The following is a 25,369-nucleotide window of genomic DNA, read 5'->3' as shown; positions in this document are numbered from 1 at the left end:
ACTTCCAAATATAATTCTAAATATTTCCTTCTATCGTTCCATAAGTCACTAAATTCATATCCCTGTATTTCTTCTTTTAAGACAACTTTTTTTCCCTTCAGTTTTGGCCCAAACAAAAGGTTGACCTCAGGTGTGAGGTTGACTTAAATTTAGAAGTAAGGTGATGACACCTGTCTATGAACAGTAAAAGGAAATGCACTTGAAGATGATAAATACACTGAAATGGGGAAGTTTAGATTGGATAATGCCAAGGATTTGTATTTAGTATGGTTGCTAGGTCTCTTAACTGCTTAGTGTGGAACAGTATTCTCAACTCTGAAACCACCTGAAGAGCTTTAAAAAGTACTAAAGGTTTGAATGTAATTGGTCTGGGATGGCCTGGGCATCGGGGTTTTTGGAAGTTCCCGAGGTGATTCCGATGCAGTCAGGTTTGAGAAACATTTTTTTAGAAGATGCTCTATATAGTCACCTGTGTGAGATGAAGTTAGGGAGCATTTCCTGCCTGAGACCAAAAATCATCGACATACCTTAGGCTCCTTTAGTCCAGAGCTACTGCATACAGAGATGGAGTTGTGCCTTCCACAAGGGTGCCTGGCTGAGGGGATTGATAGGAGCTGAAATATAGCCCAGTCTTTTTGTATTTTAAATTAGTTTCAGTTGTACGAAACAATGTGATAGTTAGACATTTACACCCCTCACAAAGTGATAACCTCTCTACCCCAATCTACTGCCCCTCTGACATCATGTATAGCTGTTACATTTCCATTGACTCTATTCTCTATGCTGTACTCCACATCCCATGACTATATATATATATTAAATTATATATATTATATTAAATATGTATGTATTAAATATATATATTAAATATATTTATTTAATTACAGGTGACATACAATATTATTCAGTTCTAGCTTCAGGTATACAGCACAGTGGTCAGACATCTACACAGTCCATGAAGTGGTCTCCCTAATAAGACAAGTGCCCATTTGACACCCAACAAAATCTTTATAACATTATTGATTACATTCCCCAAGCTGTCTTTCACATCCCCATGACAATATTGGGACTACTAATTTGTGCTTTCTAATCCCTTTACCTTCTCCCCATCTCCACCACCCTTCCATCTAGCAACCCTCAGGTGTTGTTTTTTTCCTATATCTCTGAGTCTATTTCTGTTTTGTTTGTTCATTTATTCTGTTCTTTAGATTCCGAATGTAAGTGAGATCATATGGTATTTGTCTTCTTCCGTCTGACTTATTTCACTTAGCATAATATTCTCTGGATCCATTCATGTTGTTGCAAATGGTAAGATTTCATTCTTATTTATGGCCGAGTAACACTGCACTGTATAAATACCACAGTTTCTTTATCCAATTGTCTATCGATGGGCATTTTGATTATTTCCATATCTTGGCTATTGTGAATAGTGCTGCAATAAATATAGGGGTGCATATATTTTTTTCAAATTAGTTTTGGATTTCTTTGGATAGATACCCAGGAGTGGAATTGCTAGGTCATGAGGTAGTTCCATTTTCAATTTTTTGAGGTACCTCCATACAGTTTTCCATAGTGGCTGCACCAATCTGCAATCCCACCGAGAGTGCACAAGAGTTCCCTTTTCTTTATATCTTCGCCAGCACTTGTTGTTTGTTGATTTATTGATGATAGCTATTCTGACCAGGGTGAAGTGGTATCTCATTGCGGTTTTTATTTGCGTTTCTCTGATGATTAGTGACGTTGCACATTTTTTCATATGTCTGTTGGCCATCTGTATGTCCTCTTTAGAGAAATGTCTCTTCATGTTCTCTGCCCATTTTTTAATTGGGTTGTTTGTTTTTTCGGTGCTGAGTTGTATGTTTTTATAAATTTTGGATATTAACTCCTTATCAGATGTATCGCTGACAAATATCTTCTCCCATTCAGTAGGATGCCTTTTTGTTTTGTTGATGGTTTCCTTTGTTGTGAAAAAACTTTTTAGTTTGATGTAATCCCACATATTTATTTTTCCTTTTGCTTCCCTTGCCTGAGGGTATATATCAGTAAAAATATTACTGAGGGTAACGTGTGCAAATTTACTTCCTATATTTTCTTCTAGGAGTTTTATGGTTTCAGGTCTTACATTTAAGTCTTTGATTCATTTTGAATTTATTCTTGTATATGGCATAAGAAGGTGGTCCAACTTCATTTTCTTACATGTGTCTGTCTCATTTTCCCAACACCATTTATTAAATAGATTGTCTTTAACCCAACATAAATTCTTGCTTTCATTATCATAATAGATTAAATGACTATAGGCATGGTCATTAAATCCATAGGCATGGATCTATTTCTGGGCTCTCTATTTTGTTCCATTGATCTATGTTTCTGTTTTTATGACAATACCATGCTGTTTTGATTACTATGGCTTTGCAGTATGATTTGATGTCAGGTAGCGTGATACCTCCCACTTTGTTCTTATTTCTCAAGATTGCTGTGGCTAGTTGGGGTCTTTTATGGTTCCATATAAATTTTAGGATTATATGTTTTAGTTCTGTGAAAAATGTCATTGGTTATTTGATAGGGATTGCATTGAATCTATATATTGCCTGAGGTAGTATGGACATTTTAACTAAATTAATTCTTCCTATCCATGAGCATTGTATACGTTTCCATTTATTTGTATCTTCTTTAATTTCTCTCTTCAATGTCTTATAATTTTCTGAGTAAAGGTCTTTTACTTCTTTGGTTAAATTTATTCCTAAGTATTTTATTGTTTTGGAAGCAATTGTAAATGGGATTATTTTCTTATTTTCTCCTTCTGATAGTTTGTTATTGGTGTATACAAATGCAATTGATTTCTGGATATTAATTTTGTATCCTGCTACTTTACTAAATTCATTTATCAGTTCTAATAGTTTTTTTGGTGGAGTCTTTGGGATTTTCTCTATATAGTATCATGTCTGAATATAATGACAATTTTACTTCCTCCTTTCCAATTTGGATGCCTTTTATTTCTTTTTTTGTCTGATTGCTGTGGCTAGAACTTCCAGAACTATGTTGATAAAAGTGGTGAAAGTGGGCAAATACAGTGCACTCTTGGCTCACTAGGAAAGCTGCACTCGGACTCAATGGTATATCTCCTGGTACCTTTTAAAAACTTGTACAAGGCTAGTCTGACATTGCATCTCTGTCTATGTCCTTTCAGCCTGCATGGAGACTCCTTGAATTTCCATTAAACTATTTTCTGATTGTAACTTTCTTGCTAATTCCAAAACACAAGGTTCTTCAAAATTAACATTTTCCATTTTTGTATTGAAATGAGCATATTATATGTAGCAGAAACAACATGACAAAATCTGCAAATTTCGGTCCACTGATGTTTCTATAATAAATTAGTCTTTAGCCATCTGGAATTAGATGAATTAATTATGAAAAAGCAATAAAAGTGAGAAACTTCAAGAAAAACAAATTTTATAATGGTCCTAAATTAGGGCTAGCTAGTTAGCTCTCGTGTTTACAATACTGTGATAATGAACTTGGTTTATAATTTCAAAGCCATAGTTAGCATAACACAGGGGGAAACTCTATTCCATTGTCACAGACTGAAACTCTGTTGCCAACCAGTTTATTCTTTAGTACAAGTTGGAATGAAGTCAGGATACTTCATACCCCCCATCATTACTGGAGAAACAAGTTACATGACTAGATGGGAGTACAGTTAGCAAATGACAGCTTCTTATAACTAAAAAGATAATTATTACTAACCAGTAGAAAATACATCCAGATGTATTTGCATTATGTGGTGGGGATCATAGTCAATATGATATAAAACCTATAATTATGTGGTTTTATCAAGAGCTTCAACAAGATGCTAAAGTTTTGCTAAGAAACCAAAAGAACATCTCAGACCCCGCCAAACTGACTCATCTGACTGGCAGTCTATATGTTAAAGGGGTTAAATTTCCACTGTCAGTGTGAATACATCAGATTGAAAAGCCCAGCCGAGCACCATGTGAGTTCCCAGCCATGTGTTTCTATGCAAAATAAATCACTTGATGGGAAACAGGAAATTACCAATAAAGGCTGTTTTGGTTAATTACACTTGGAGCCATAACTAGAATGGGGAGAGCAGGGTTTTATCTGAAACCAGATTTGAACACTACACTGAGCATAAATAGAAAACTAGAAGATGTTACATTGTCATTAACATTAAAACATTAAATTGTGCACTGAGAGGAAGTAAGTATCTCAGGAGCAGTCTTGCTCCCTCTCAGAATCATCGCTACTTAGAAAAAGCAATTTTTATGTAGTTAATATTAGCACAAATCCTTTTCTGCCTGCCTGCTTCCTAGCAACCTGAAGCAGAGTATCTGCTTGCCAATCTGTTTTTGGTAAAAAATAACAGAAGACCCAGTGAATTTGCTGATAGCCCTGAAGAGGTGGGGGATGTATTCAATAAGCTCCGTGCTGATTTTGTGAGCCTGGCATGAGATTTACGTTGTTGACCATCTAACCTTGCTGCCCTTTTTATCACAGGCCAGAGAAGATGTGATCCACATGCTGAAGACGGAGAAAACCAAGCCTGAGGTTCTGGAGGCTCATTACGGGTGTGCGGAGCCAGAGAAAGTGCTGCGGGTTTTGCACCGAGATGCCATCCTAGCCCAGGAGAAATCCATAGGAGAAGATGTCTATGAGAAACCAATTTCAGAGGTAAAAATACAACACCAGTAATCCCCCCAGAAGGGAGCCTCAGAGTGATATCTTCACATTCTTCCATTTCACATGCTTTAACATTTTCTTTCAAAGGCAACATTTTTATGATATACTAATATAGAATTAAAGTATAATTAAATAATTCATGAATTATAGTAGATACATTTCAATGCTAAAAATTTTAGAAGCATTTTCTTGAATGCACTTAAAGCCAAAAATATATTTCTCATGTGATTATGATAGCTACATGCTCTTGCAGTCTATTATTCTTTCATTTCTCTAAGAGATTATGTGTGTAAAAATTTGAAGTGCTCATCAGTTTTAGTATTGAGTTGTCAGGATTATTATCGAACTGGTAACCTAACATTACATTGATTTCATTATTGATTTTTATGGTTGTAAATCTACGGTGTTGGGTATCTTATAGACTCATAATTAAAATGGTCTCATATAAGTAGCTAAAATACAATGGTGGAGGCAAAATCCCAATTAAATGCTTAGGGCAGTTTGTTTAAGATGAAATCTAATAGGGCTATCTTTAATCATTTTTATATAAGATTGTATTAGGAACTATTGGCTATTGTTATTAATTACCCTTGATGCTATGTGTTGAAAATACTGTCACAATGTATTAATAGTAGAAGTTCAATGTTGAATTAGGGAACTAGTTAATGATCTAACCATATTGACTCTTCATAATTCATGTAAAAAATTTCACAGATGTGAAATTAGTATCATAAATGAAAAAAGAACACAGAAATTAAGAGTCTGAAGCAATTTATTTTAATTTAACTTTTAACTTAGTCAAGATTTTGCACAGCTTAGTTTGAAAGATATCAGACAAGATCTGCTTTAGACAATATTCACAACAGATTGATGGTCCCATAATTTTATATTGTCTGCAACAAGGATAAACTGGAGCTCTGTTCTCATCTTTTCCAAAAATGTTCAGAGATGATTATGTGATAGGATGCACTCAACAGGCTGGATCCACTTGTCTGAGATCCACGGTTACGAGTTGCATGTGGCTTTGGTCAGGTCACTTCAGCTCTTTTAGCCTCAATTTCCTTATCTGTCAGGTAGAAGAAATGACAATGCGAATCTCATAGAATTGTTGTGAGAATTAAATAAAACAATGCTTGTGAGCTCTTAGCATAGTGTCTGGTACACGCTAATTAACAAATATTAGCTATTGGTATCTGCTGGGATCTGAGGTTGGTAATTGCTTACCCCCTTAATTAGTTCCAAACTTGGATGGATTTGAAAAGTAAAAGACATATAGAGGTCAAAATATCAGTTTTATGTTATTATTATAACCACATGGATTGGAGAACTCAGCTTAGATAAATGATATATCATTTGGCTTCCTAATGTTTTCTCCCAAGTTAGACCTTGGAATGACCCCTCAAGGGAGAGGTTGGTCTGCAGAGCACACACACCCAGAATCTCTGCCTCTAGCCCGCCTAGTTATATGGACAGTACACAAATAAAGCAGTTTCTGACCTACCTTCAGAAAGTAGACCTAAACCAAATGCTCCTGCCTCATGGACGGAGGAGCAGAACAGAAAACACCCACCGTGTGGGTTGCCCTTTGGGAACTGGCTAAGGGGCATCCTTCTTGGTACCTTTCTCCCCTCAACGATCTGAAGAGTTATTCTTCTGTTGGGGAGGAGTGAGTGAGGAGGTCGAGAAAAGGACAGAAGCTGCTTTTCCCAATACTGCCAAACTGGTGAAGTCCTGCTTTGTGGAAGAAATAGAATGCTAGAAGGAGAAAAGATTTATTTTCCACCATCTATAGATTTTTGGTCTCTCAACACTTTGGGCTTAACAATGAAGTTCATGTTATACAGGATCAGGAGTCCTGCTTCCAATTTCATGAGGCAAAAATCCCTAAACATCACGGTTGCATTGGCCTCCCGGGATCATGAGTAGATAGTCTAGATCTTGTTCCGAGAAGCCATGCTATACCTTAAGCCAAAACAATTATTGTTCATTCAAATATTCATACCAAATTAGGCCCAGCGAGGCTACTTAAAGGAACTCACCAGAGATTCAGCAGTGAAGTGAAGCCTCACTTGCCATCTGGGGAGAAATTAAGCAGCAAATCTTAAATCCTCCTGAGCTTCCTTGTAAATTAAAGTCTGGGATATCGAAATTCATAGTTCTTATGCAAAATTTCAAAGAAATTAAGGTTTCAGTTTCTTTCCTTCCTAAATTCTTACTCTGCTTAGCCTTAGCCTGTGGACTCTTAAACATTTTCAAAGTTGAATTAACACATCTTGAAATCCCTCTAGTCGACTTTTTTTTTTCTTTTCAGAATCCAAAGAATTATTAGGACACATGCAATTGTCATAGTACCAATCTCACATTTATAAGTTTAAAACAATGAAAGAAAACTCCGAGCTCCAAGGTCAGCTTCTCTCAGGTGAAATGATATTCCTTGAACCTAGGACTCTGTGCAGACCCGTTACTCATCTTACCAAAACCAAAGCGAGACTTAAGGGCTCTCTAAAGCAGGAGTGTCCAAACTGCGGCCCACAGGCCAACTGCGGCCCATGATCCACTGTTAATTGGCCCGCAGCAAATTCCAAAAATATATTTAGTTTACTTAAATAAACCAGGTGAGGCAATACGCACTTCACCTCAAGTGAGTGGCCCGGCTGTTTGTGTATTTTACCGCCCTTGGTGAAAAACGTTGAAAAAAGTTTGGACACCCCTGCTCTAAAGGAACGAGGGTAGATAGAGAAAATCTTCAGCTACAAGAGGATTCCATTCAGTTTGGGGTGATTGTCCACGTGAGACAGAGCCTGTTACCATCAAAAGGTTAATAATTATGGGAAATGGCAAACCCTGTGTTCTGTGGAGGAATCTCGCTGAGTGTTCAATCCTTGTCCTCAGTGAGCCGCATTTGAAATACTCATGGATCTTTTTGTGACGTTTTGGGATTTGCGATTGTGACAGTCTCTGTGTCTAGGTCTTATGTTAGGTGCTCTAGTTTTCCAACTGCATATTTAAAACCTTTTTAATCTTTCTATTTTTTCAGACCCAATGCCCAGGCCTGGAAAACCCATTTCTTACCAGTGGTTTCCCTTATTGTTCCCTTGTTTCATCTGGAGAATCACCCCTCTCCCAGGCAACCCTTCTGAAGCCTGTTGCCTTGGGACCTACTGACGAACATACCTTACCCCATTGCTGCTGGTTCTCAGAATTTAGCCTTCCTCATGTTTGAGCTTTCTAATACTTGAGTAATTTGTCCTACGCAAAGCAACAAAGTATTTTCTTTTGTCACAACCTTTTCTTCAGTAAGAAGGCACAGCTGAAATTTCTTTTTTTTAACATTTTGACCAGTTTCTTGAAGTGCTCCCTTCTTTCTTTATCAGTATTTTATAGGTCGTAAAGTTTTTTGATTTGTTTGCTTCTATTTCTCCTATACTTTCAGACCCAGGTATTTGTTTTCCTTATATTACCTTCCATATTCTATATTGTGTGGGCTTCCTCAACGAGAGAAGCAAAATCAAGGAATTATGAGCCTGCCAAGAGGATCCTTTGTTCAACACAAACCTTACCTCCTTTAATGTCCTTGAGTTGGATAATCTTTACTAAGGAGTCTTTTCCCATCATACCACATCCATGTTTGGACTGTAGCTGCTGCTGTTCTGACTGAATCCCCTTTTGTCTCATCTTTCCTCTAAACTTGACATCTCCAAGTTTCTTGAGCATGTTTACTCAGGGCCCATCTAAATAGCTGACATTGAAAACGCACCTAATAATACTTCAAATATTCTACCCTAATCTTCTCACATTTTAATTTTTAAATCTGTCTATATGTTATGTAACCACTTTGCATACTGCTGCAGTCTTCAAAAGAAGGGCCTCAATTGATCTCATGGAAGGGCTATCTGCAGTTTTAAGCACGCTCCTCAAACATTTCCTGGATCCCAACACCCTCTTTGTGGGGAAAGTCGCATTGCTCTGTTTTCTGTGCCCTCCTGTCTGTTCCCTCATTTTGATTCAACAATGACTAAATTTTCTCTCTTTTTACAGCTCTGTCTTTAAGAGCACTTAGATACATTTCCCTTTTGTGTAAACCTAGTTTGGTCTTTAAGACCTCATGTTTCTTTTTAAGCAGATTTCTCTCTTACTAAATTCCTTCATACTTCTCCAGCGAGCTTTCTGCTGATAACAGAGTGAAAATCATTTACTGAACTATGATCATTTTGTCTAAAACATACTGAAATTTCTCCCCACCAAAAGTCCTTGAACTTCTTCACCAATTTGATTCACTAGAATAAGACTTCCAGGTACACTTTTTTCATAGTAAATTTTGGCCTTTGGCACTATGATGACCTCATTCAATTTTATTTCCACCTCCATCCAAGTAGGAGCTATATTTCCAAAGTAATAAGTGCCCATTTCACTTTCACTACTCATTAGTCAAAGCTACTATTCCTCTATGGTTGAGCCACACTTTATATCCTGAAAACCAAAAGCCATGGACATAGCGTATGTGGTTGAAGAATCTACACAGCCCATAGTTATGAGAGGTGGTCTTCATTGTAGACAAGCCACGTAGATCCAAGAGGTTAGTCCACGTTAGTTCTCTCCTAGGAGTTCAATGCCGTTCCAAACAAAATAATGAGAAACAGGGTCTGGCACAGCTGATCTATTGCTACGTATGTTAGTTCTTACATCCAGAGTTTAAAATTCAAAGCTAGATCCTCATACACTATAGTAATGCTATACTGCTAAAGAGGAATTTACTATCTCTGCAGTTTAAAGTCTGGGTCTGTTGTTCTGTGCGAAAAACGCAGTGCACACACCAAGTTCTCAGCATCCTTCCTATGGGTTAGAGACCAAAAGACTGTTTTCCTGATTATGTAATCAGTGCTGGGGTCAAGTGGTTAGTGCAGGTGAGGTGAACACTGCCCACAGAGACCCCAGCAACTACTGAAGTAGCCAAGCCCCAGGAGTGTAGCTGCAGTAAACAACCAATGTCAGAGGCACATGGACAGAATGTGTGAAGGCAAAGGCCTACTTCCTACCCAGGCTGCCTCAGAACACTTAATGTCAATGCATGCTGTTTTTTTTTTTTCCAGATGCCCCTGCAGTGTCTATCTCACTGTATATCTCAGTCAACCATCCAATGAATAATACTCCCATCTCCCCCTCCAGAGTTCTTTGAATGGATTGAGGGATACTGCAGGAATCTAACAGATGACTTAAAATATTAACTTTATTATTGGTATAAGTAGATAAATGACCTCACCAGGCTTTTCTATACTTTCCCTCCTAGACTTTGGAGAACGCACTTGAGAGAGGGTTTGGGCCTACAGAGCACAATGTACCATATTACGGCAGGCAGAGTAAAAAATAAGAAATGAAAAGGTTGAACTGCTTATTGCCAGTTCCTTATCCCTTCAAATAAGTCACCCTTTTTTCTTAGGGAGGAATGGGGGAGATTATGAAGAAGCAGGCAGAAGCTGCTCTTCCAAATATTTTGAAAAGGACGGAGAGTACTCCTTCATCATAAAAGATCAAAAAGGGGAAAGAGTTGTTCCTTCTACATTTCTCATCATGAGAAGCAGGATGATGAGGATGATGGCATTTCAGTGATGCCTGGCAAATTCTATAAAATATGGTGAAAATCACATTTGTAGGAGGATGGGAGAGTTCTTGGGGGAGAATATTTTGTAATACGTAGCTATACCAATGAGAAAATCTCTTGTGTAGACTGTCCTTTTAAGGTGACAGAAATTTACCAGAACCCATAAAAGTATAATTTCCAGTCTCTGATGATCTCAGATATTATCAGCCACCTGGGCTTCTCCACCAGTCTATCTGGTCACCTGCCCTTAGGCAAAGAAAGTGGAAATGCAGGCAGAAGAACTGAGAAATATGGGGGCAGTACCTCTTTTATTTTGGGCCCCAGAAATGACCCATTCACAATGAAACTATGCAACTGTGGAGGGAATCTTGGATTCTTCTTATGATTGAAAGACGAACATGGAAAATCCAGGGGAAGCAGCTCTGAGGCTTATACCCTGTGGCGCTACTCCATTGGGTTTTAGGGAGTTGGTTGTGGGATTGAGAATGGATCTTAAACACGCCTGTTTCAACATGTTTAGAGCAGTGCTTCTCAACTCGGGGAGGGTCAGCAGTTTTTCCCAGTAGTGGACTTTTGTCAATGTCTGGGGATTGTTTTGCTACAGCTAGTGGTGGTACTACTGGGGGCAGAGGCCAGGGATGCTGCTAAATATCCTCCAGTGCACAGGACAGCCCCCCCCCCCAAATAAAGAACTATTTGGCATAAATATCAGTAGTGCTGAGTTGAGAAACCCTGTACTAGAGTTTGAAAAGGAAAGTAGGAAAGGGAACTATTAATATTGTGAAATTTGATCCAATTTAACAAGCGTTTAATGAACATTTACTTTGATCCAGGCACTGTGCTGGGTCCTGGGGACTAAAAAGATGATTAAGGCATGACCCCTTCACGATCACATAGCCTGGCCAGAAAATAGGCACAAAGCCCTGCAGTAATTTGATGAGACCTCTTTTAAACTGAGATATGTGCTCTCTACTAGTTTTGAAATTCTCCCTATATTTAGCATCTCTTGAAAAAGAGGACTATGGGTCCTTTGTATACTTTTCCTAGAAATACATTTAACTGCAAACATTAAAAAAACTTGTGATGATGATAATTACTTCCTAGGGGAGGAGTTTGGAGCACGTACATGCTGAGCTCTCAGTTGTTCTAAGATGAAGAGGAATGTTATCCTCTTTCTTTCTGAGTAGAGGGCTTTGTGTCATCTCATGAAAACAGTGAAAGAGTTTGTTCTCCTGAAAGTTTAGAAGCCATACTATGTTCACAGAAAAGGGGCCAGAAGGCCAGACATTACTGTAGCCTTGTTCTTGGCTAGTTTATAAAGCCTAGAGAAAAGTGGCCTAGAGAAAATGATGGAATGGGGAAATGGCATAGAATACCACACTTGATGTTCTCCCCTTCAGGGAATAAATCACATAGACCAATGTAAACAAATTATTTAGAGTCATATGCAAATAAAATAAAACATTAAGCTCTTTCCCATATTTGCTTACTCAGCTGGACAGACTTGAGGAGAAACAGAAAGAAACCTACCGGCGCATGCTAGAGCAACTGCTGCTGGCGGAGAAGTGTCACAGGCGCACTGTGTACGAGTTGGAGAACGAGAAGCACAAACACACTGACTACATGAACAAGAGTGACGACTTCACCAACCTGCTGGAGCAGGAACGGGAGAGGTAATGTGCACACACGCCACCCGTCACATCAGGAGGCCAGCAGCCCTCACCTCTGGCCCCCTATCAGGGGTCAGGCTTGTTCCAATAATACACAGATGGTGTCCAGAGTCTAATTCCAGCTTCTGAATGGTGTGTGACCATAGAGAGTGAGACAGACTTTTATTGGAATTATTCCTGTGAACGTTTGGGGAGGTGTATATAAGTAGGACTCCACATTCTCCCTAGGATGTTGAAAGCCATAAAACTATAAAGCTGGAAAGAAACCCAGGGAGCTTATATATGAACTTGATCAATGAAGCACCTATATTTGAAAAGCCTCTCTACTAATTGCGTTCTATTTCGGATAATCTGCTTGTTCTCTTTGGGATTGAAATCCAGGACAGCAAATTCTTAAGCTTAACAATTTTAAATGAATCCTATTCATTCTTAATACTAGTATAGAAAATCTTAATACTAATAATATTTAAAATCTGAATATTAATGACTAGAACTACCTGGTTAACTTTCTAAGGGATGCAAACTCTTAAGACTCAGTGTCAGAAACCAAAACCAAAACAAAACAAAACCTCAGTGTGTTGAGCGTTGCTTAGCTATCCTTTTAGGCGGTTTTCTCAGACCAATGATCACCACGTTTGAAGCAGAGACTCCAAATTGATAAGCTCTGTAATTAACTCTTCTATACTATGCAGTTTTTTCCAGCATCTCTTTTTTGCTTATTCTCTCCTTTCCCTTCCCTCAGCTGAATGGTTATGTCTGTGAATGTCACAGTCTTTGAAACCAATGACATTGAGTCCTGATGCTTTGAGTAACAAAGCATGTCTGCTTCTGTGTTTGGAACTTGCACATTAAGAGCCACTCAGGGACAGCTTTCCCAATCCCAGCTTTATTATCTATTTATTTACCAAAAAGAGATCTGCTTTTCACCGTTTAGTTCACTTACCAGAAAAAGACTATCACAATAAGAGAGCAAATAAAAACATGAAACAGAACAAGTTTGTGTTAAATTTTTAAAAATTTTTGGTAACATTTACTTATATGACTTGGCACATCCCTGAGGAAGCAGAAGTGGAAAAGAGAACAATGGCTGGAGTGTTATGTATAAAACCCTCAATTTATGGTTTCTTTATACGTGTACCCTGCTTCTATAAGCTGAGGTTTATCAGCTTCACGTTTGAATAAATAGATGGTCTAACTTGACATTTTTGATAACCGTTGATAATAAACTCCACTTCCTCAACCTCTGGGAACTTTCCAACCTCAAGCACAATTATTGCAAACAAAGTCCTAATGACACTATAAATGATGTATTTCTACAACAGACCTCCAGTTAGGTGTCCTGTGCTGGAAGGTGTCAGGTAAAAGAGTAGCAACCTGTTTAATTATTGACTTTTTAAAATCTCTGAAATCAAATAATTTGAAAGAACACCTGTGTTTGTTTTCGGATCACTCTGTAAATTATTTCATGTATAAGCAGATATGTCTGTCTTTTCTGTGATTTAGCACCTGAGTTAAATGCCTGAGGTGGCACTAGTTCACTTACAGAGGTGTTGGTTTAAATGAAGTGTGTGGAAGGAGATTGTACTTAGCCAGGCTGTTTTCCTAGTTTTTGTGTAGAGTAATTGAAATGATAACACACGATGGAGAGCTTTATAGTTCACAGAGTACCTTTACATCAATTATTCAGTGAGCCCATCCCAGATGTATCTATTTACTAACTTCATGTTGCTCAGCTCTACAATTCCCATCCCTTGCCCCCTTTTGGAGTTAATTTTACTAAGACAACTACAACAACCATATCTCCTAAGTGAAGTGCTATGTAGAAGGTTTTTAACTCAAAGTAAAATTCAAATAAAAAATTATCTCAAGATGCTTTTGGTACTTTGACCAGCACAACTGGGATATATTACCAAACTTTCATGTTTTAGATAAGAATTCACTAAGAGACCTTTGACTCTCACTTAAATATCAAACCACTTTAAGGTTTTGAAATAGTATTTTGACTCAACAGGTTATACTCTAGTGCTTTATATATTTTACTGTCAATGTTTTTTCCCAGATCAATCCCCTGACGGCCCACACCACTGAAGGCATACCCTGACACACTTGTTATGCTAAATTAAACACTGCCACTAGGACTTGGTAACTTAAGTTGGCATCTCTGAATTTCTCTGCGATCTGAGGCGTCCATTGAGATTGGCCTGCAGCATTCCTGGTGCAGTGAACCCTGGAGGATTTCCTCAAGGGTCAGCTCTGGGATTCTTGCTGCCCTTTGGAAACTGCCCTCTTAAATCTGCTTTGGGTTAAATCCTCCCTTTGAAGTAAGCGGTCATAATTAGATCTACTTCTCAGGGTGGCAGTTTGCTGACCCCGAGTCTTGCTTTCCTGTGGGCCAAGTCCCTGGGTAGCCCCTCCCCATAAGGACCTCAGACTGTGGCCTGACACCTAGTCCTTCAGGGCTCAGCCAGGGCCCAGATGCTCTGAGGGGTTCCTGCTTGGGTGCCACATGGCCGCAGCACCTGTAGGAGACGCTGAGCTGAAGCTAATAAAAACACCAGCATTTCCCAGCACTAGTGGGAGATCTCGTGTAGGCTGTACCAAGTCCTTCGTTTGCTTCTTTGTTTTACACTCCTGTCCCCTTCTTCAGAAAAGTCCCTCATGTGAGGAAAGAGAGGGAGGGAGGAAGGGAGGGGGAGAGAGAGAGAGAGAGAGAGAGAGAGAGAGATCCAAGAACTTTTCTTTCAGAAACATTTACCTTTGTTTCTACTGTGAGCCTGAGGAAAGGAAGAAGACAGTGACTTGAGATAAACCTAAGTGATTTGATTCTTATAATCACTCAGCTTCTCCCACTGGGTGTGTGACTCTACAGGGTGTCTCCACACCAGACAGCAGTTCATCTGCTGGTGGTGACATGATGGGGGGAGGGGTTCAGAGCCAGTAACATCTAGGCTTTATTCTCTATAATTAGCCTGCTCTATAAGGGCTTCTCACTTCCTCCAGAAAAATGACTCAAGATAACAAAAAAGAACCCAGGTATACAAGATCAACAGCAGGTGTTGATAAGCAATTCAGATATTCAGAGATTCAGATATTTGATGAAACCAGAAATCTGAGGCTCTGAACATTGCAAAGGACTTCTGAGATCAGCTCTATCAAGTCCCTCATTCTACTGTTAGAGAAATTGAGGCCAGAAAAATTATGTAGCTCAACTCAGATCACAATGCAGGCCACTGGTCTAGCACTTTTATGCAAATAAGTCTCTTGTGCAAAATGGCTTGTTTTCGGTTTCCTTTGTGTGTGTTTCTGTGTGTGTGTGTGTGTGTGTGTGTGTCTGTGTCTGTGTCTCCGCACCTCCATGCTCTTATGTCCAAACTATGACACAAAATCTTAAAAGGCATAATGGTGGATATTGTGAGGATATAAACACAGAGATATTAGGACCAGTGACTCTAGATTGTCAAGATAAGAGAAGCTTTAAAACATCATCCGTGGATGAAACAGCCTGGGGACTTGTTTTGGAGTTGAGTTTGACTAGCCTACAGTGTTCTACTTTCGTTGCGTTCTGTTTGGGGTGGTTATGATGGGAGCCTGCTGATGGTTACGGGAGGGCTAAATACAACTCCCCTCCAAGCTACCTCCTTATGGTAGCCACTGACCTCGACCATGCAAATGTGAAAACTCTAGAAACAGAAATTGTTTTTCACTTTTCAGGAGTTGTTAAATTCATCTTGTATAAAAATTCCACAAATTAAGTACCTAAAATAGGCAATATGTTGTTCTGGGCTTCCTTTATTCTAAGTCAACAGACTGTGATCATGATTTACTACCATCACTTACTGCATATTTATTTTTACAAATAGTCATATCCCAAAATTAATAAGAGGAAATAGCATGAAAAATTGCCGTCTGCTTAACTGGCATTGTTAATAATCAAAATGAAAATATCCATCATTGTATTAAGATTGGGTCAAGGAAACTCCCTTTGCCCATATTTGGTCCATATTTTAAGCCAACTTGATCTTTAAAGGCATAATTCTAAGCACATGAGATCACCTTTAGAGTTTATATTTTATTCCTTGTCTGAACTGCATGACTTGTGATTTTAATCTTAAACTCCACTAGGGAAGCTTCAAGAATGTCAGAATAGAGAGAGCACAGTTACAGCAGAAAATGGTCTGGAACTTAAGGAAATATTTGAGGGGTGTGTGTGTGTGTGTGTGTGTGTGTGTGTGTGTGTGTGTGTAAATGATATGGGGGAGTGCTGTCTAAATCTATAACTGTAGATGTAGATTTTAAAGCGTTTGGATTCTATAGGCTCAGCTGGGATTGCATAAATAATTACATCATCATATAATATTGCAGCAAGCCTTCCAAGTATAAGTTTTTTTTCTTTTTAAAGTACAAATCAGCATCTCAAGAGAAATCTCAGAAGTTGTGAAGCAGAAAATGCAGGAGCAGGAGCTTGAATGGAGGGGAAGCTTTCAAGCCCCACTTTGGTATTGTTCATTGAGGTCAACGTGGAGGGGATCGGGCATTGGCCTGGAGGCCTGTGGGACAGGCTGCATCACTACATGTGCCTATGTGGGGGAGCAACGAGTCAGAGCAAATTTTTGAAACTTGAGAGATATTCTTGGCTCCCTTTATAGAAAAAGATTCACATCTGGTTCCCTGGCATAATTTCCTGAAGTTTCTTGGATCTGGATGCCTTATCTCTAAAATATGGCAGTAAATTTGACTTTTCTCACTGGTAGGTTGGAGAATCACTTTGTAGAGAAAGATTGCTGCTGATGTGTAAATGATCAAGTCTTATCAAGCAGAAAGTAATCAATAGGTGGGGCATATCAGCAGAAAACAATGGAGCACTTTCTATGTGTTAGTGCTCTGCTGGATGCTGTTCAATAACAGTTAGCTTTTATTGACTTCCTCAGTATGCTGGACACATAGACGTCTTGTTTAATACTTACAAAACTATAAAATACGTAATTACCATCCCTATTTAGGAGGAGAGAAAGTGGACAGGTTACGTTCCTTCCATCAAGGTCACTCGCCAACAGTTAATTGAGAGAATCAATGTTGGAACTGAGTTTCTCATAGTAAAAAGATAAACTTTTCTACTTCCAAGTTCTTACCTTCTGATTAATATGAATGCCTCATTTCTCCAATGCATGGAGGAAGAAAGGATGACTTGCAAAGTTGCACAACTTCTTGGACTGCACATCTGTTCTCTTGCAGGTTCAGAATTCAAGTTCATGGACCTTAACTTGGTCATGAGATATGCCACTTACTATCAATATCTCACGGACCAAGAAAATTGCTGGGAATAAACTTTTTAAGAAAGGAGAAGAATTTGAATTCAGAAATTCAGTCACAGAAGGAATGTGTTTTATAGTTAATTTTCTGTAAGAACGGTAGGATCAACCTATATCTTCCAAATCCTCTCACCCTTGCAGTATACAGATCCCACTTCCTTCTGGAAAATGTGATTGAAATGCAGGAGGCTGGGTTGATGGTGTTACCCCATCACACAGCTTGGATGTTTGTGCTGGGGGAGGGGGTAGGTGGAGTTGATGTAAAAAGTGATGTTACATCTTACTTAAAGGGATCAGGCAATCAGTGGCTCAATGACAGCTTCCCAGGGTTGGAAATTCAGAGTCAAAGGAGAATTGATCCTCTTAAAAGACCCAGGATATTAATATATTTACTATCATCACTGTAGAACTAGGAACATGTCACTCACCCTTAACTAGTCATTCGGTGGATTAAATGTGAATGAGCCCATTAAAAAATGCCTTGAGGTGCATTTCACCAGTACAAAAATGCTGAGTCTTGGGTGGATGTGATCTTTTCCCCAAGTATCATAGTGCCCTCATTCTCAAGGTCATTGAATTAACAGCCTCTGATCTAAGACTCTTCAGGGTCTTAGTAATATAACTTTAAAAGATAATGCCTAGGACAACAGGCTATCTGATCAATAAAAATTTCTGATTAATCAAAGGTTATGATATGAATTAATTTACTTTTACTGTTATGGAAACTCTTCCTCAAATGTATTCTACTTTCCTTAAAAATTTTTTAAATATATCACAAAATCCAGTTAAGTCATATTTGCTGATTCAGGATCTTGTGGTGCTGCTACCTGCTACCAGTACAACCTCAGAGGCTATTAGATTATATTTACATCTAAATGTCAGTTATGGTTGTATTTTATTGTGGATAAGGATGGTGAAGATGTTTTCCAGATCTTAGGACTTAAGCTGGCTAACTGAGAGTTTTGGTTAATTAGATTCAATGTATTCGGACTTTAAGGACAACAACAACAACCACAACAGAACTTGAACCAGGAAGGACTCTAATATTGGGGGTGGAGGGTAATAATCAAAGAAAACTGACCACAAGAAAGGAAAAGCATTAAAAAGGAGAGCTTGAGAGACAATGGGCAAGAAACATACTTTACTGTTTAAAATTTTAATATGTAAGAATGCTTCAGTCTTGGTATTTGATTCCACTTATTCTGGAAAAGTCCTAGGAGAGGTGAGAATGGAGGATGGTGTTTGGAATTCAAATATGAGAGGTAAAGAGTGAGAACCAAGTACTGGGAGGTGCTCAGGTTGTCAGTCTCTCCATATCTGAACCAGTCATTGAGTTGTTTTCTTTCAGAAAGGTTTCAGAAAATTGTCAGATAGTTCCCAAAACTCTTAGCATCTGATTCACTGAAAAGGCATCTTCTGAGAGAAATAGAGAAAGTTCCTTTCACATAATTGTCATTCTTTCCGTCATATGAGTCTGTAAATGCTGATCACAACCATTTAGACCAGAAGTTGACAACTATCCTAGACAAAGTTCACAGGGGTCTTCAACTCAAATGCTTCCAGAACCTGACAGTAAATGAATGAAGCTGTCCAGGTGTTTAGCACACATTGCTAGGCTAGAGGGAGCAAGCTGTGACTACCAGCGAAAGTCACAATTCAGCTCAGGTTGATGGACAAAATTTTAGATTGTGGGCCCAGTGGTGCCAATTCTGATTTTTCAGGAAAAGACAGAACTCTGACTTTAGTAAAATCTTCCAGTTTTTCAATGCTGACTCAAATTTACCAAACAATGTGCAGTGAACAAAACTCATCTCTTGGCTATTTAGTCTCTAATGTGACTAGTTTGCAACCTTTGATAGCCTAGTCTGAGGCCTGTGAGGCAACCTGGCGTAAGGACCCTGCCAAACACTGTGCTCTGTTCGATGGTGACTGACTAACACAGAGACACTCTCTTGGGGCATATGAAATAGAAAGAAGTAAAGAAAACAGAAGCCAAGAAAAAAGCCAGAAGAGACATAGAAATTCTAAGAGTGAAGAATAACTACATCACAAGACTGGAGTTTCAATGGACCACCTGTTTCTGAGGGGATGACAAACACTGGATTATGAACATTGCTGTTGGGTAACTAGAACGGCAGGTGTATGCTATACAATGAGGCACAATACCCCAGTTCTCCCTGGGCCTCTGTGGCTGGAAATACAGTTTTCCGCATTAATTTACTCTGGGGTACTCTTTCTAAGCACTCCTATCTTAGGTCACTTGGGTGACTCTGTCCCTTACCACCTTAGAGACTAAGTAATTCCACTGTAATTGAATTCTTATATAATTAAATATTGACATTTTCATTTGCTCTGTGACATATCTTTATTTGAGCAGCCAGCCAAGAGCAACCACTGCCTCAAGGAAAAGTTGTCACAGCTGAAGGAGAGAAAATAAGTCAATATCGTGTCTTTTGGATTTCAGAAACAAGGATCTAGGTATAGCTTTAGAAAGAATATGTAATTACCCATCTTCTTTCCTGCTTAGACGTTTCACTGAGAGAGAAGCAAGAAAGTAAGAGAGGTCTATGTCATGAGAGGAGGGAGTGCAAAACAAGAGCCTCTGTTTTGAGCTATTTGGGGAGTTGGGAGGTGGGGAGAGGGAAGGTAAAGAGCAATAGAAGCCCAGGTAGAAGTGCTATGGAGAATTTGAGAGTAAAGAAATAACTAGGTGGACAGCAATCTATTTCTCAAGGTTCTGGAAGCTGAAAGTCCAAGATCAGGACTGGGTTGTGGTGAGGCCTCTCTTCCTGGCTTGTTGATGGCCACCTTCTTGCTGTGTCCTTACGTGGCTTTTCCTCTGTGCATGTGCAAGAGAGAGAGAGAGAGAGAGAGAGAGAGAGAGAGAGAGACTTTGTAAGTCCTCTTCTTATAAGGCCTCTAACTCTATTGGATTAGGAGCTTCCTAATAAAGGAAGGAGCTTCCTAAATAAAGGCTTCATTTAACCTTTATTACCCCCTAAAACCTGTATCTCCAAATACAATCACACTAGGGGTTAGGGCTTTGACATAAATTTGGGGAGGACACGATTCAGTCCATAGCAAAAGGCATGGCAAAACTTGTGGTTCTCCCTTTGATAATTCAGGAGAAATAGAGTAAAGATGAGTATCTGATATGTCTGCTTGGAGAGAGCTTGATAAAACTTCAGTATCCTACAACCCTAAAAGGATATTTAGACTTTACCCCAGGCTCTGAAAGGCCATGGGAATAAATGAGACAGGGCTGGACATGAGGACAGGAATGTGACCCACTTGGACCAGTAACCTGAGCATATTGACAACTGAGACCAGAGATGGCAGCATGCCTCCCAGAGGATACCGTGTAAAGGATGTGAAGGCTCGGTGAACGCCCATCCACCTTCCTGGTGATCCCAGAACTTAGTCCCAACTCTAGAACTGGGGTCCTGAAGCCCTAGAATTAACTTGGGGGACTCACTCTTGACTCAAGAGTCTTTAAATTTACTAAGGATAACCTGACTTGGCTGATATTACTCAGAATTAACTAAGATAAAGTGGAATGGGGAGCCCATAATGGAAATTATAAAAGATACAGAAAAAGGAACATATTTGTATTTCTTGCACACATTGGTAAAATAATCCATATGTATGCTAAGGAGACACAATGTGTTTTTGCGACTGGTTCCAGAGTGCTGATAATGTGCTTACAAATGCGTTGTGACCTTCAGAGGATCATCTGAGGGGTTTAAATGCATGTATTTTTCCACAGAAATTGTGTGTTATTAAGTGGACTCCAGATACAAATTCACTTATTTAGAAAGTCTAGTGCAGATTTGCCTTATACTTTTTAGATAAAAAAGTTGGTTGTGATTGATACAGCATATATAGCAAATACAAATGTATGCTTAGTTTTACTGTTAATCAGACAGCCCTCAGGAACTAGAACAGATGGGATGTTTTAAGAAACACACAATGAAAATCATTAGGAAATAACAAACAGTCCAGCTATAATGGTACTTTAACAGGCAATTTTCAGTCAATGGCTTCAGTGTCTACCCAAGTGGAATACAGTGAATAACTAGTACTTTATAGGGACAAATTATTTTTTTATTCTTTCTGATCTATCAATACACTGATACTATCAGTCACGATCCAGGCAATTGTAATGCCAGACAATTGGTAATTCTGACAGGCATTCTGTATGTCAGAAAATATAAAACCAAAGTCTCCTATAGATTTTTAAAAAAATTAATTGAAGCATTAGTGAGATGTATAAGTTCCGGAGAAAACAACTGAGTTCAGGTTGCAAAGGCAATGGATTAAAAGTGAAAATTTCCAACAACTATTAATAATTGGGATTTTTTGGTTTCCAAATTCCAACTCGTTGAATTAAGTTTTTAATTGAGCTGATGTTTTGTTTCAGCATCAAGAACAAAATCAGGTATTGAAAATTAGTAAGTGAGATTATTTTTCTGAAATGAAAAAGCTTGGAGATGCTACCCTAAATTTGCAGCCATTTGTCATCACAATAAATACCAGGCAAATGTTGTTTTTGCACAAATTCCTAAACCAAGAAACAGTTAAGAAAAGAAAATGCTGGGAAAATGTGTCTCTGAGCACCACAGAGAATAACTCCATTACTTTGATTTTTTTTTTTTTTTTTTTTCAGGATGGAAGAAGGTACTCATATTAGCATTACAAATTCTGGACTCCAGAGAGGGAGTTGGAACTTGGGAAAGTGGTGTTTTCAGTGTTTGGAGGTTGCTCCTTTCTGGCTCCTTGACTGAATATGCACTCTTTTTCCAAGAATGCTTGTGTTTGGAAAGTACTTCATGGTGGTGAAAAGTTTGAACAGAAAAGATTAATCAAAGGTTGGGTCTTTCATGCTCAATGCATAACATATTCAGCTCTTGGATGTGAATTCTTAGCCAAGAAACTATTCAAATAATATTCAGGGGCTGAAATGTGAGCTTCAACTGTAAACAAACTAGAGGTCAACTTTATTTAATCTTAACTCATTCCTCTTAAATTCAGAAATGCTGTGCCTTAAGGATTTTCTTTATATTTTTTGTGTAGCTCCTGATATCCTATAGGAGTTTACTGAGAATTACTTTTATTTATTTTATTCTTAAATGCTTAAGGAAGTACATGTGTATGATCTGAAGTGTGAAGGAAACTGGAAACTGGTGGGCTATGACTGTTCCACATCCAGTGTACTATTAGAAGAGAGGAGTGTTTTGTCATTTACCTCTATTTGTCATTTATTAAAATGTCACCAAATCTTGTATTCTAATCATGGAATTGTTCTTAATTTGTCCACTTATCTACACCCACCATCCTTCCCTCCAATACTTTCTGATTTGCTCAGCTTTCCAATGGTTACAGATTTGTCTGACTTCTGGAATCTGTAACATTTGAGAAGAAGTTTTGGAGTCTATGTCTCCCAAGGAAGGAGGCATAATTGTGTGAAGAACTACTGCCCAGACTTAATCCACCATTACCAAACCTCCAGGGAAAGATCCTAGAAGAACATTCTTCTGCCCCACGTAAGAAACGCAAATGCAATGTTTTTAGCATTTTCTATGACTTTCTTCTTCTTGCCTGCCCTCTCCAACTCCCCCCAATCCTGCTAGTGCATCCACTTCTCACAGCGTTAGAGTACAAAACTCCTCTGCTGCAAAAAATGTCTCCTGAGATGAAAGCACATTGAATTGGCAAGACCAGCGATCGCCCACACATTGAGAAACTTCCCACTTGCCATATGCTAAACTAGATCTTTCTCAGAAATGTTCAGGAAACATGTCCTCTTTATCTCTTCTTTTCCTGATCAATTTGAATTAGGGGCAGTTGTGAGAAGACTTGATTTTAAGAGCCACTTGTTCAGGTCATGAGGCTCAGTGGCAACCAGATGTTTTTAGGATGACGACAGCCTGTCTCTAGGATCCAACGCTGTAAGAAGTTATGATTGTCTTAGAAGATCCCCACCCACAATGGACTTAGGACTTGGCCTGGTGACCTGTCATCACAATAATACTTTCCACGTGCATTATGTTACATTGGAGTAAACATTTCAGTTAACATGTGCTAAAAAGTATGAGAGGAGAGCCTCCATTTGGTTGCATGTCATTCATAGAAAAGAAAATTACTGATACTTTTAAATGAAAATGTTTATTTAATTCATTGAGTAAGTGGTAATTGAATAAAAGTCCATACTTGACTAGACTGTTTGGATGTTTCATAGGTTTCTCAAATGAGTGTTTCCAAAACAGAACTCTTGGTTACTTCTTGCAAATCTGTTCCTTCCAGTTGTGCTTATCTCAATTGACATTATTCCCATCTAATTACTCAAACTAAAAGGCTAGCAATCATCCTTGATCCTTCTCTTTCTCTCAACCTTCCAAATGTAGCCACCAATAAGTGGTATTGATTCTGCTTCCAAATTATGTCTGGCGTATGTCCATTTTTCTCCAGCACCATTACCACTGCCCTAGGCCAAGATAAAGTCTTATCCAAGCTACCATCACATTGCTTGTCCGGGCTACGATAAAAGCTTTCTTTAGTCAGCTTGTTTCCACTCTTCTCCTCCCTGCTCCCAAGTATATTCTCTAAACATTAAATCATGTAATCAGAGTCTTCAGAATAAAATACAACTCTTTACAACGGTGTGGCAAATTGGGTCAAGTCAACTTGTTTTTCTTCCAATTGCCAGACCTTATTGGAAGATATTGAGAACACATGACAAATCGTATGTCATGATGAAAACAAGTCTCCAACTGAATTTTGCACACATATAGTTGTTAGTAAGCAGTACTTGTAAGCTTGGTGAGGTTTCAGTCTCCTGTCCTTTAGATATGTTGACGAGTTCCCAGCATGAAAAGTTCAATCAGGCATACACGGCAACATTCTAGCTGCAGGATCAGCTGATTTTCTGGTTAAACTGAGTGATAGAATTCTCTGCTAAATTTGGGGGACAAAGAACCAAATGGAGGGTTGGGTCTAGAGCAACACTCCTCAGGACAACGGGCTGCGGGGCTCACCAGGTTCTTACATCTCATTTATACACGGATAGAGGTGCCACATGTCTTGAATCACTCATTTCACCAATAAAAAAATGATTTCTAATATTCCTTACGCTAATTAGAAAACCTTCTGGTACGCATTGAAGTCCTTGTATTTTGTCAGAGCATCTACTCCTGATAAGGACACGTCCAATGTGAACTAACTACCCCTACGAGTTATTCCAGTGGACCTTGTACCTTCCTTCTTTTGCTCTCCATGCTTTGGTCACACTGATTTTTTTGTGCATGGAACCTCCCAAACATATTCCCGTTTCAGGGCCTTTGCACTTGCTGCCCCTGCCTCTGCTCTTTACATGGTTGATTTCTCTGATCCTTCACATTCAGATGTTATCGCCTTAGGGAAAGCCTTTATAGAACAGGTCCCCTGTCCTCAGTCATCTTCTTTGAAAAACATCCTTGTTACTTACTATTAATCGGGGCACTTATCACTACAATGTGAGTTCCACCAGGATAAGGACCTTGTCCTTCTGTCTTGTTCACACCATATCCCCAGGGCCTAATACAGTGTCTGGTCCTTGGTGGGAGCCAGTTAAGAATGAGTGAATACAATAATAATCAGGGAAATGCAAATCAAAACTACAGTGAGATATCACCTCACACCTGTTAGAATGGTTATAGTAAAAAAATGACAAGAGATAATAATTGTTGGCAGTGATGTGGAGTAAAGGGAACACTTGTGCATTATTGGTGGGAATGTAAATTGGTTCAGCCTCTATGGAAAACAGTATGGAGGCTCTCAAAAAGTTAAAAATAGTATTACCATATGATTCATCAAACCCATTTCTTGGAATATATTCAAGGAAATGAAAACAGGATATCAAAGAGAGAACTGCACTCTCATGTTCATTACAGCATTATTCACAATAGCCAAGAGATAGAAACAATCTAAGTGTCCATTCATGGATAAAAAAGTTGTGGTATATATATACTATGGGATGTTATTCAGCCATGAGAAAGAAGGGAATTTCTAATTTGTGACAGCATGGATGGACCTTGAGGGCATTACGCTAAGTG

General features: G+C 38.8%; 1 protein-coding gene across 7 annotated transcripts in view; it reads left to right on the top strand.

The window, feature by feature from the left end:
• FILIP1 (filamin A interacting protein 1) overlaps positions 1 to 25,369 on the top strand; it is a 217,642-nt gene that overhangs the window by 150,547 nt on the left and 41,726 nt on the right. For all 7 annotated transcript variants that reach the window (XM_033103049.1, XM_033103045.1, XM_033103050.1 and 4 more), the window contains exons 3-4: positions 4,519 to 4,692; positions 11,795 to 11,973. In XM_033103049.1, the coding sequence (XP_032958940.1) occupies positions 4,519 to 4,692; positions 11,795 to 11,973 (353 nt within the window). The remainder of the gene's footprint in view (positions 1 to 4,518; positions 4,693 to 11,794; positions 11,974 to 25,369) is intronic.

This window comes from Rhinolophus ferrumequinum, chromosome 3, assembly GCF_004115265.2.
Source record: "Rhinolophus ferrumequinum isolate MPI-CBG mRhiFer1 chromosome 3, mRhiFer1_v1.p, whole genome shotgun sequence".
Taxonomy (NCBI): domain Eukaryota; kingdom Metazoa; phylum Chordata; class Mammalia; order Chiroptera; family Rhinolophidae; genus Rhinolophus; species Rhinolophus ferrumequinum.
The sequence above is the reverse complement of the archived record's forward strand: the minus strand, read 5'-3'. Positions and strand labels throughout refer to the sequence as shown.